General features: G+C 38.4%; 1 protein-coding gene across 1 annotated transcript; it reads left to right on the forward strand.

Moving 5' to 3' along the window:
* Positions 1 to 755: 755 nt before the first annotated feature.
* rnf20 (ring finger protein 20, E3 ubiquitin protein ligase) lies at positions 756 to 11,824 on the forward strand. The gene is given in 22 exon segments (XM_046850113.1): positions 756 to 799; positions 801 to 912; positions 2,538 to 2,606; positions 2,698 to 2,796; positions 3,175 to 3,322; positions 3,409 to 3,594; positions 3,712 to 3,827; positions 4,485 to 4,631; positions 4,714 to 4,788; positions 5,322 to 5,441; positions 5,690 to 5,869; positions 6,175 to 6,310; positions 6,399 to 6,520; positions 7,070 to 7,223; positions 7,434 to 7,707; positions 7,824 to 7,941; positions 8,034 to 8,183; positions 10,064 to 10,276; positions 10,352 to 10,477; positions 10,640 to 10,780; positions 10,930 to 11,034; positions 11,161 to 11,824. Coding segments are annotated over 22 exon segments (3,012 nt in total). The 3' UTR covers positions 11,338 to 11,824.
* Positions 11,825 to 12,907: the final 1,083 nt, after the last annotated feature.

A 12,907-nucleotide genomic window follows, 5' to 3' on the forward strand; every position in this document is an offset into this window, starting at 1 on the left:
GATTAGCTAACGTTAGCATATGTTGCAGCTATATTTTACAAAGAAAAGTAGCTGACAGGATTAGAATAATGGATATATGTCACAAATAAGGGCCGATCATTATTTTATTGACAATTAAAGGGTCAGTCTTTTCCCCCGGTTTAGTTTAAGAGTCTGACAGTATATCTGTCTGTCCATCTGTTTGTCTGTCTGTCTGTCTGTCTGTACGTATGTATTTGTGAATGTGTGTGTTTATAATATATATAACTCCATTGCCTGTTATTTGTTTTCAGAACATTTATATGAACATATGTTTTTGGTTTATAAAATGTTCGAATATCAAAACCTATTAGTTTAAAATTTGTTTACTTTTTAAAAAGTTTACAAAAATATACGGTTTTTTTATATTCTTATTAAAAGAACATTTGAATAACCTTTACATGAGGTAAATTTATAGCTATAGTAGTAATAATTATAATATTTGTGAAACATCATATCACCAGTGAGTTCCCAGGACGTTTCAGAAATAGTGACTGTTATAAGAACATATCCAGAACGTTTTGCAATGTTTCCTGAAAAATCAACCAGATAAGCAATAAATGTTAACATAAAGCGAGTATTTTGTGTGATTTGTGTGAATCTGAAATGCTCCGTACATTTTCCAGACTGTAAGTTCACTTAACTATGTTTAAAACAGATTAAGGCTTTGCTTGTTCAATGGACTCTAACCAGTGATTTTGTCATTTGTGTTTCAGAGGGACAGCTGGCGATACAGGATGTCTGCTCAGAAGCGGCCGTGTGATCCCAGCAGCTCTGCTGGCGCCCCCTGAGAAAAGGAGAGACAGAGAGGGAGGAGACGGAGGCGAGGGTCTGAGCACAGGGGCAAGCAATGCCGTGGAGACCGTCATCAAACTGGGAGGCGTGTCCAACTCGGTAAGATGCATATCAGTGGTGTATATATGTGAGGCATATTAAGATTTTAGAACCTTTAGGCAATGAGTGTCTAGTTTTAAGTGGTTGGAAGATAGTGAGGATGTTTCTCCATGAATAAATTCATATCTCCATCTTGTTAGCATGATATTGTGTATGTGTGTTAGGGGAAAGAAAAGTTTTCTATGTATTTAAAAATAATGAATAACAATAAATAATTTGGTCAAAAGGCAAATGTACATGATTGTGAGACTTACAAAGAACATATTTACATTTAATCACCACATTATCTGTGTAAAGCTGCTTTGAGACAATGTTCATTGTTAAAAGCGCTATACAAATAAAAATGAATTGAATTGAATTGAACTTACTCTAAATGTAATCAGATATGCTAAGAATATGACATTTCTACTTCTCTACCTTTGTGCTACAGCAGTTTGTGTGTTAGTAAATGTTATTCGCTGATACATAATATTTAATAACTGAGTGCCATACTGAAAAATACGATTAATTCTGTGTAATAGTGGGTGGTATGAATTTTAATCTGCTAAACTCACTGTAAGGTATAGATGTTCATACCATTATACTTTTACATGAGAAAATAAAAGACAAATTCTGATCGTATGTGACCAACTCTTAATCACATATATAGCCTGGTGGGTTAAATCAGAGGTATTTGCAAGCCCTAGTTTGGTCATCTCTGCTCTAAACTATTCATGTGTCAGAATATACTGTAGTTGTTGTGATGGAAAAAGGGATATATGATGAAAGCTATTTACTGGAGCTCTACAGTATGGTGTAGTTTCATTTGGTTTCAGTTTCAAATAAGTGTTCACTTGGTATTATAATCAGTTTGAATTTGTCTGTAGTTTTAAGGTCAATATGAAGGCACAAGACCATTTTCTGGTAGCAAACCCAGCATATATGTTGACAGGCCAAACCGTGTCATTGGAAAAAGTGTAGCAGAGCAGATAACAATAGGAAAAGCTGTCTGTGTTTAAGTGATGCTAGTTTTCTAAGCATGAAGCTTCTGCAGCAGATCCTCTGTTGTTGTTCATTCAGGCTTGAGCACTAGTGTGGATAATTAAACTAAAGGCAGCTCATTGGACCTAAGACAAAATTATACTCAGATTGTAATAACATTGAAAGCTATTTCTTTACATACCTCCCTATCTATCTATTAAAAACTGAATGTTTAAAAACATCTTGCTGAAGAAGTGTGTTCTCTCTTTTGAAAAATATAAATTGATTACTTTAAACGTAGTGGTTAGATGTTGTATATCAAATAATTAATGATGTTTCAGAAGTTGAAATTGCCCAGAATCGCAGGAATGTCAGATAGAACCTTAAAATTTACTATTTTGTCTTCATGTCTGTCAAAATCGATAGCCAAACATCAGTGTTCATAATATTATACTGGCAGTCTGCATAATGCTAATAAAGAACTAGATGCTTTGCACATATACACATGCGACAGTATTCTTATGTACGTTTTCAACATTAGTCTTTTTCTATTGGTGTTTTTAATTACTTGTGCTTTAAATTTTTTTGCTTTTATTGTCAGTAATCATTTAACTATTGTGTGTGTGTGTGTGTGTGTGTGTGTGTGTGTGTGTGTGTGTTTATAGGAAGAACAGGATATTAAAGCACTGCAAGTAAAAAACAGGAAGTTGGGAGATGCTTTGGACCAAAGACAGGTAAATGTGTCTACGCCTTACACACATAATATGATGAATTTTATGTATGCGTTTCCAGATCAGTTTGTGCATTTTGTCTATATGTTTAAAGGTTATTGAAGATGAATTGAGGGAACGAGTGGAACGGCTCGAGACGAGGCAGGCTACTGACGATGCTAGCCTACTTATCCTTAACAGATACTGGAACCAGGTAAGCACCCCTGCAGATTGCAAAAATAATGCCTTATATTAGCATTCATGATTCAGAGCATCCCATTGGAATTCCAAAGTCTTGTGTAAAAGATTGTTAACCTGCTGGACCTTTTTGCTGTGAAGTTTTATTTTCCACGAAATTCATTGAGATTTTGAAATGTATTGCTTGATTTATCTCGGACACATCTTGCATGCTGTGGACACTTGCTATACCTGTAAAAAAAAAAAAAAAAAAAAAATGTCTTTGTTCTTAGCTATTTTTTGCATTTGTTTTAGAAATTCACAACCCTTATAATGCACTCACCGTTTGTGTTTATTCGTTACTTTGGACCCTCATTCATCTTATTTATCTTATTCATCTTATTTCTCCTTGTAGTTTGACGATAATATGAGGTTGATTGCTCGCCGATATGACCAATCGGAAAGCCAACCAGTGGAGAGCCAGCCTGTTGAGGGGCGGAGCCTAAAGCCAGGCACACCAGAGCCGGATGGAGATTCCAATCAGGAGAGAGCAAAAGACAGAGGTAAAATGAGGCTAAGACAATGGCGCTTAAAACAAAAAATGCATGCAGACCGTGTTGTAAACTGTGGTGTAACTTTTATCTTACAGGTCAACAAGGAGAGGGGGCAAGCTCATTTCTTGCCATGTTGGCCAGTAGTAGCAGTGAGGAAATGGAGGCGGAGCTAAAAGAGAGGGTGGAGTCCAGTTGTAAACAGGCCAGTTGTGTGGTAGAGATTTGTGAGTGCTTGAAAACTACAGTAGATCAACTTAAAAAGGACCTGGATTCTAACTTAGGTGAGAGACACATTGTTAGAATGGCTTATACGTATACTGATTATAGTTTAATCTCTTACTATATGTTGATAATTCACAAAAACAAGAATAAAAGGCTGTGTTTTTTGATAACTACAGATGGTAGACACTCTGAAATCGCTGCTCGCCTCAACACCTTACTGGCAAATGAAAATGAACGTCTTCGTCAGCTGACAGATGACCTCAAACAAAAACATAGTCACATGACCAGTGAGGTGAGAGTGCTTTTGCGAGCGAAAAATGTATTTATTTTTCTACGGGTTCTTTTTTTTTTGCCGTTCTTTTTTAGTTAAGTTTCGCATTGCTTGCACTCTGTGTGTGTGTGTGTGTGTGTGTTTGTGTTTGTGTAGTTTTGATGACCACTGACAACATAACTAAGCTCATCAAACTTCGCAAGGAATTAACTGGCTATTTCATCAGTGTACTAGCTCAGTCTTAAGTCAGATATTCTTGCTTTTTAATTTTAAATTTTTTTTTATATATATATATATATATATATAAATGTTTCTAGTTTGACACTTACTTTGCTTGATCTCTCTTTTTTATATACATTTATGCAGCAAAATATTTTTGCTAAACCCCTAAGTTATTTATTTATATTGGACACTCACTTTGTAAAGAAGCTGAATTGGAGCGCTCTGTGTCAATTCAATTTATTGTGTTCAATTTAAACCCTGGCAAATTTGAACCAGTCCTACAAGAATAAACAAGATTCTCATGCTAGTAGTTTCCTGATTCGGATTTAAAAACGTTATATTTTTCATCAGAGACTGCTTTAGCTTTGCACGTTCAAAGACAAAGAGTTTAGTCACAATGTTTGGAACAGTGTTTGAAAAGATTGTAGCTTATCTGCCTGTGTGGATCTGTTTCAGTCTCGTTCCCTGGCGCGTGCTGCTAGTCGAGCTGATAACAGAATTAGTGAACTGCAGGTGTCAATAGAGGAGCTGCAGTGGGATACAGAGAAGATTCGGCGCAGGGAAAACCGTCTCAACACACATCTAGGGGAGGTGCTGGAGAGGGTGAGTGTGTGTCTCCAGCTAAGTTTCAGGTCTGCTGAATGTACTACTGTGCTGACCTGGGTGTTTGATTCTCTTTGCGCAGTTAAATAGTAAAGGGTATAAAGTATGTGGTGAGGCCAGCAGTGTGTGTGGGACCATTACGATCAACAAGAGAAAGGTAAGTGTTTTTCATTTTCTTTTTTATTGACCTTATGTATGGGCCTTTAAATATTAGGGCTACGGCTAATGATGATTTTGATATTTCGATAATCTGATTTAAAAATGTTTTGCTTATTATAATTATATAAACCCCTAATTCAGGGTATTAATGTATAAAATTGTACTTAAAAATGCAAAAGCCACATGTTGAGTTTAACTATCTTTAATTTTGACATTTTAAAGCTTATAGTGGTCACTTGTCGAGGAGTGCATGGGGGATTTCTTCTTTGAATGAATTCACTCATGCTGGGTTGTTTCTGTAAAAAACAGAACCCAGCATGTTTTCTTGCTGTCACGCTAACTTTAGCAGCACAACTAATCGTCAACAACGAATTTCATTATCGATTATTAGCAATTTTATTGAGTAGTTGTTGCAGCCCTGTTAAATATAATTGAATAATTTTTAGGATGCAAACGAGATAGTGGCAGTTATTATTGTCTTAATGTGGTTGTGCAGTGGTTGTGATTTAGCCCTTTCTTTTTCTTTGAAAGTTTGAAGAGATGAACAGTGAGCTGGAGGAGAACAGGGAGTTAGCAGAGAACCGGTTTAGCGAGCTGCAGAAACTGCAGCAGGATCTGCAGACCGTTGTCCAGGAGAACAACAACATGAAGGTAGACATTCATACATGCATTTGGTCACACTAGCAAATACCTTTGTACCTTGTTCTTTCATAAATTGCATTTTTGCCAATGGAACCTATTTAGGACAGTTTTTAGTTTTTTTCCACCAAAAGAATTCGATTTGTTACTGGGTAATAGTGAAATAACATGATGTCAAATTTTCCACTCGGCTTTTATTTTTTTTTTTTAAGCCTATGACGAAAAAAGCTTTGACGGTTGTGTGTGTGTGTTTCTTCGAGATGGAGCTTATGTGCAGGGCTGAAGGGATGGTGAGAGACACGGCAGAGTATCGGTGCCTGCAATCCCAGTTCTCCGTGCTTTATAATGAATCTTTGGTACTAAAGGCCCAGCTGGATGAGACCAGAGCTCGCCTGAACACAACCAGGGCCGCCCGCCTTCGCCAGCTCGACCACATGGAGGTACTTGTGGTGTGTTTGTGGTCAGTGTTTGCTATATGTATCAAACAATCTGATTCACTGGTGGTGCATTAGGTTCAGTCCAGGCGTATTGTTAGCTTTTTCGATTCCTGAAATTATTACTTGCTTTATAATTAACATTTAAATTTTATTTGTCACATACACATTCATACATGTAGTGAAATGCTTTTTATGACTGTCCCACATCTGTGGATGTGTCATTGTGCTGAGTCAGTATGGTTGTCATTTTGGGAGAGCTATAATATAAAAAGAAAGTGACATTTTGTGCATGTTTGTGCACCTGTCAGAATGACGAGGTGTCTCTGCAGCGTAAAGTTCGTACTGAAGTGATTCAGCTGGAGGACACACTGGCTCAGGTTCGCAAGGAGTACGAGATGCTGAGGATCGAGTTTGAGCAAACGCTCGCTGCCAACGAGCAAGCAGGTAAGCTGTCTTTCAGCACTTCCTAAAAAACAGTGTTGTGTTTTTTTTTTTTTAAAACCCTCTCCCCTAAATTTTCTCTCTCCATAAGGCCCAATAAATCGAGAGATGCGTCACCTTATCAGCACCCTGCAGACGCATAACCAGCAGCTGAAAGGAGAGGTGGTCAAATTCAAACTCAGACTCAGAGAGGCCCAGCAAGAGCTCAACCAGGTAAGAGACACTTGTGCAGTGTCTCCGAACATAAGGCATCATTTGGACGACTGTCAAAGTAGAGGTCGACTGATCATGGATTTTACTGACACCGATAGCTAGGTTGGATCGTACTTGCCGATATCCGGTTAAAAATGGATACTGAATAAAAAAAAAGAAAAAAAAAACATGCTAAATGAAATAAATATGAATAAATTAATTATAATAATAAAAAATATAATTATATAAATAATAATTAATCAATATAATAGTGTTCTCTGTGCATCATGCTTAGCTGTATAAATAATTTAAATAACTGTATAGGTAATTTAAATCGCTTTGGTCAAGAGCGTCTGCCAAATACCATTAATGTAATTATTTAGGAATTAGGAAGTAACCTAATAATTATGTTAGGATTTATTCGGTGTGTGGTGTTTAAGTAGTGGAACAAAGAAAAGAAGACATTTGTTATTCATAATATCTTCTATAACAAGTGGGAAACACTGAACAACAATATACTTGTGTTATAAGTAAACAAACATGTCTTGTTTAATACTTTCTTTTTCATAGCTGCGTGCTACGAAGGGTAACCCCGCTGTCCAATCACAATCAAGCACAGAGATGGATATAAAAGAAGAACCTGCTTCTGTTTTAACATCTACTACTTCCGATGTCACAGTAAAAACCGGGCAAGATAATGATTCAGCCACGCCCACTACCACCGGTGAAGGCTTTTTCTTTTGTATTTAAAGTAGATTTGTTTAGAAAAAAATACTTTAGAATCTCCAGTCTGCATTTTCATTGTAACTGCCTTTTGCAGTAAAAGAAATGATGTTATTAAAATGTTGAATATACCAATGCTTGCATTTATTAAAGGAGAGCAGAAGTGATGATGAATTTGTCATAATGGAGGGCGGTTTCTGTCTTGTTTCAGGTGTGTCTGTTAAGACTGAGCCTGGAACTGAACCTGAAGGCACTTTAAAAGAAGAAGAGAAGGAGAAGGACAAGGATAAAGAGAAGGAGGAGAAGAAAGAAAAAGACCAGAAAGAGAGAGAGAGGGTATCTCGTGTGGCAGTGAAAGAGGAAAAAGAGAAACCAGGCACAAGCAGCAGTCAGTCAGATGACACACCATCTGAACGTGGCACTGTGGTTGGAGGGCCAAAGAGGAAGGAAGTGGAGCAGCTGAAAATCGTCAGGGTAGAGCTCAAGTGAGTTATTATTATAAGTTGGTTAATAAAATGCGTTGATAAACATAATTAGTGTTCTTTGTTACGTAGTTTATTTATAGTGTTATATAATTATTTATTTATTTATTTTTTTGCAGGAAAGCACAAGAGTCGCAGAGAGAGATGAAGCTCCTGCTGGATATGTATCGCTCGGCCCCAAAAGAACAGAGGGACAAAGTGCAACTGATGGCTGCAGAGAAAAAATCCAAAGCTGAGGTAAACTTACAGTAAATCTCTCTCAGACACAAATCCCTATCAGCTATCAGTAGGCTGTCATCGGATATTACATACTCACGTCTGTGTGTCAGGCAGAGGACCTACGTCAACGCCTCCGGGATCTGGAGGAGAGGGAGAGGAGGGAAGGAAAGAAAATGGCTGATGAGGAAGCTCTGAGAAAGATCCGGATAGTGGAGGACCAGATTGACATCCTCAACAAGAAACTCTCCCTTGCAAAGCAGGTATGTGTGTAATAAGAATGTGTATGTGTGTGGTTAGTAATCTTTCAGCGTAGTTTCTATGTATGTGTGCAGAGGTAAAGCTTTGTTGCTGATATAGATAGAAAGAGGTTTTTCTTTTTCTCTCTTTTATTATTAGGAGGTGCTAAGCTTAAAGGCATGTTCTGATTCGAGGTCGACTGTTATGGGTTTTTCTCTGGCCGATGCTGATATTAAGAAATCAGGGCTGCTGATATGTTTGCCCGATTTTCTTTGTCCTCCCTTCATCTCATGTAATCTAACAGTTAATGAATAAGAATATGAAGAATAAGAAATTAAACATTTATTGAACAACACAAGCCTCCAATCAGTGCAGTTGTTAGCAGGTTTTGGTACCCAAGCCTACCTGTATCCTAAAATACAGCTGGTTGAAGGCTCGCTAATAATACATTTTCAAAAATTATTTGCGTTCCAGAGTTCCCGTGGGTCATGGAATTTCTAGAATACCAGGGAATTTTATATATTTGTCCAATCATGGAATATCAGCGATTTTTCTTTGTTGCCTTCAATTTTAGTTTCTATGTACTAAAATGTAATTCTTCGTTACCGTATTTTTTTTTAACCACATTGTGTTACGCGTTTTTCAACGCCATTTTATTCCCTTCCCACTCGACAACTGACACTCACTTAAGTCAAATGTAATTACCAGGCTGTACCTCTTAACTAAAGCCAACATGCCAGGTAAATGTCAATTTCAAGAGCTTGGGTTACAAAATGACTACTTCAAAGGCTGGGTGTTAAAAACCAAATGTAAAGTGTGTAAAACAACTATCAAGCTATCGAATATGGGAGAAAGTGGTATGTTGCCGTAACTTTAGCTAGCTAGTTAGGCTACACTTAAAAAATATTTTTTTAATCTATGTTAGGTAGCTTAAGTGGTAGTGTAGATAATTACTGTTAACTCTTGACAAATTTTTAGCCTCTGCAACCAGTATTTAGTCATATATTTAAACTTGTAGATTTGTGTAAATAAAGTTATTTAAAGTTTTAATCAATGTTGTATTAATGTTAAGGCTAATTGAAAAGATTGGCAAGGCCCTTAAAAATGGACAGATTTGAAATACTGTCTGTGGCTGGTTTTTGTCTGCTCAGTGCTCAGCACAACAGTGGCCCGTGCAGCTTTTTAGGTCAGCGAAGGTCAGGGAGAAGTCAGGGAATTTGGCAATTGGCTTTGTGTAGGAACCCTGTTATTCTCATTCTCTCTCCAAATGTTACTGTGATTATCTCCCAAAAAGTAGCATCATATTTAACCAATAAAATATATAAGGCTAGATTGAGAACAAAGGATAAGATCTTAAAGCCTTTGGTCAGCTGTTGGCTTGGGTGGTGTTTGAGCTTTAGTTTTCTCTGTGTTCCGCACCGCAGCCTCTAGTCACACGGCATCAGCCGTTTTCATACAAGCAGATGCATGTCAGGTGGAGGTGGAGCTCTCCCTGTTTGGATGCCGAATACAGAGTACTGGGAGAGTAATCTTCTCTCATGCATGTGCAGAACATAGACGCACGGTTTACGGCTGCCTAATAACCGGCTTAATTTGCAGCGCAATAGGCCGATGCAGATTAATTAAAGAAAGGCCAAAAATCGGCCTGATCAGTCGACCTCTAGTTATGATCCACATTAAATAATCTAAAAAGCTTTATATCTTGTAAAAAGAAATTGTGATTAAACGTGTAATTATTAAAAAGGCATAAAAAAGGGTGTTTGTTGAAATCCGAATTATATCAGCAAAACAATGCCTCTCCCCACAGTATAACAGCTTAATTGTGCCATTCAATTGGTGAATCATCTCTATAACAGACTACTTAGAGCATCAGTAATAACTGGTGTAATGTGTTTTTTGTCAGGAGGAGGACGCCTTGCTGAGTGAGATGGACGTTACCGGGCAGGCTTTTGAGGACATGCAAGAGCAAAATATTCGCTTGATGCAGCAGCTCCGCGAGAAGGACGATGCCAACTTCAAGCTCATGAGTGAGCGCATCAAATCCAACCAGATCCACAAGCTCTTAAAAGAAGAAAAAGAAGAGCTGGCTGACCAACTGCTCACACTGAAAACACAGGTATGCACAAGGACTGGGTTCCACAGATGGTTAAATGATGCATGTTATTAATGTTATTCTGTCTCCGTCTCTCAGGTGGACGCACAGCTGCAGGTTGTGAGAAAGCTGGAGGAGAAAGAACGCCTCCTGCAGGGCACCATTAGTGCTGCAGAGAGAGATTTGGCTCTGCGCACACAAGCCCTGGACATGAACAAACGCAAGGTACACCGATCACAGCTATGCTCTGTGTGTGTTTCTGATAACTTTGAACAAGTGCTCACATTAACCCAGTGTTCTTGCACAAGTCTGGGCGTGATATAAAAAAAAATAATAATTTTATGAATTCCTGAAGATCTAATTCAGCACGTATGCTTGTGCACCCAGTCCCAAGAGTCTGCGTTACTGTCTGAGGAGTTACGATCTCAGCTAGAATCAGTGCAGCAGAGACTGAAAGAAGTTCGTGCGGAGGTGATCGAGAACAGCATTTCTAGAGAGAAAGAGTCCTTCAATGCCCGCCGTGCCCAGGTACACATTTATATACTACGATGCAATGCTCATTTTAAATGAGACAGTAAGTAATAATTATTCATCTCTGGAATGTACCGAAACCAGTCGAAACAATAATTTCGATGGAAATGGATGTTTGTGTTAACCTGGATCTTTCGCTTCGTTAGGAGGACATCTCCAAACTGCGCAGGAAGATCGAGAAAGCCAAGAAACCCGCCGAGAGTATGCGCAATGGTGATGAGATACTTAATGAGGAAATAAACGATTACAAGGTAGGGAATATGTGTGGAAATATTTCATACACAAAATTTATAATTGAAGTTGATTTTTTATTTATTTTTTTATTTTTTTTTAGCATGGCTACAGTTTAACAAAAAGAACACCTCTTGTATTTTCAGGCCCGTTTGACGTGTCCATGTTGCAACTCCCGTGTAAAGGATGCCGTGCTGACAAAGTGCTTCCACGTCTTCTGCTTCGAGTGTGTGAAGACACGTTACGATACCCGGCAGAGGAAATGCCCAAAGTGCAACGCCGCATTCGGGGCCAACGATTTCCATCGTATCTACATCGGATAGGCTGGTTCCTGCTGAGTCCATTGCCTCAACATTTGCTCCAAATGAATGAGCTGTTCATTAGATGGATTTGCTGTGAAGAGTGATCTATTGTCGAGATTTTTCACTAATTCTAGCCACCATCAGCTGAAACTTCACAATGCACCACGTTTGCTTGGTTACCATCAAGGTGTAAAGGATTGTGACCTATCATGTCTGATCAGCTCTGTGTTTTGCTGCTGCTTGTATTTTGAAATGTTTCATCTGGTGGCTCTTTTACAGCAGAACGACTCACACTTGCTCTCCATTCCACCTCGACCGGTTTTGTTGAAATTAGTGATAAGCTAAAGACTTCCTGTGGGACAAGAACTGCCTGAGAGGCTTCTAGTTGTTTATCTGCAGTCGTATAGACTGAACTGTGTTGTTTTTTTGTACTTTTTTTTTATTTTGAAAAACGGCTCAGTTATGTTGGTTGATCTTTCGCAATTCATTAAATTGCTGTCCAACTGTGCATATGATTCAATTAATTATTTCTCCTTTTAATGTGGACCTTTTGCTTTCATGCTTTATCATTTGCAGGGTCTAATCGGTGTTTCTTGAGACTTGAGGAAACCAGAGAACCCTGAAGTACAGACATATAGACACAGGAATTTTTTTACACTTCTCTCAGACAATAAGCCATGTGCATTTCCTCCGACTTCTCCACATTCTTCCTTAGCCACCCATGTCTCAGTTAAACTTCTCGGTCCGAGGTGGTATAAAATTTTTCAATACTAGCTTTACACATTATCATCTCTAAAATAGTGTTCTCACACAGCAATGCAGTGTGTATCAGGCACCTTCTGCGATTGTGTCAAAATAAGACATTCGAGTTGGATCTCAAGAAGGCGGAGTCCGCTAGAGCCAAATCTGTCACGATCACGAGATCACGTCAATTGTTCTCCGATGATCATCATGCATAAGTTGCCTGAAGGTTTCAACTAATATTTTTAGGGGTTAAGCTCGTTGAAGATCTTCCTGATCTCTCGTCGTCTCCCAGTGACCTTCTTCCGCTCTTGAAGTGCACATGCCACTCAAAACCCCTGGAACGGCTCATTGCAGCATCTCCGTGTCAAACGTCATGTGAAACGTCTTTGTGGTGGATTTGCCCAGTTTCATGCAGAATTATACATTTGCTTGGTGTTCATGAGGAAATTGCGGATGTGGTAATGCACATAGTCAGAATTATGTAGGGATTTTCTTCCAAAGGAGAGAAATCACCAAAATGTATCACCAAAGGAAATAGTATTCACGTGAAGGAGTCTATATATCTAGATGGAAAACAGCCATTATGTCCCATTTCTTCCTACACTGATCCAGCCATGAAAATAGCCCCGGATGCTAGCATGGCATCTAATTGGTGTTTATTTGAGAGTTGTATTTTTTTGTATTAGTGGCATCAGCTTTACTGTAGCACATGCGCACACACAAATAGTTCTGGGGATTGGGCTATACAATGCTCTACTGTTTTAGGGACTTTGTGGGTGTGTGTAAATGAGAATATCGAGATTATAACTTGTCTATCTGGGACAGGGCGATGTGTATTATTGTCACA

The sequence above is a fragment of the Silurus meridionalis genome, chromosome 5 (assembly GCF_014805685.1).
Source record: "Silurus meridionalis isolate SWU-2019-XX chromosome 5, ASM1480568v1, whole genome shotgun sequence".
Taxonomy (NCBI): Eukaryota; Metazoa; Chordata; class Actinopteri; order Siluriformes; family Siluridae; genus Silurus; species Silurus meridionalis.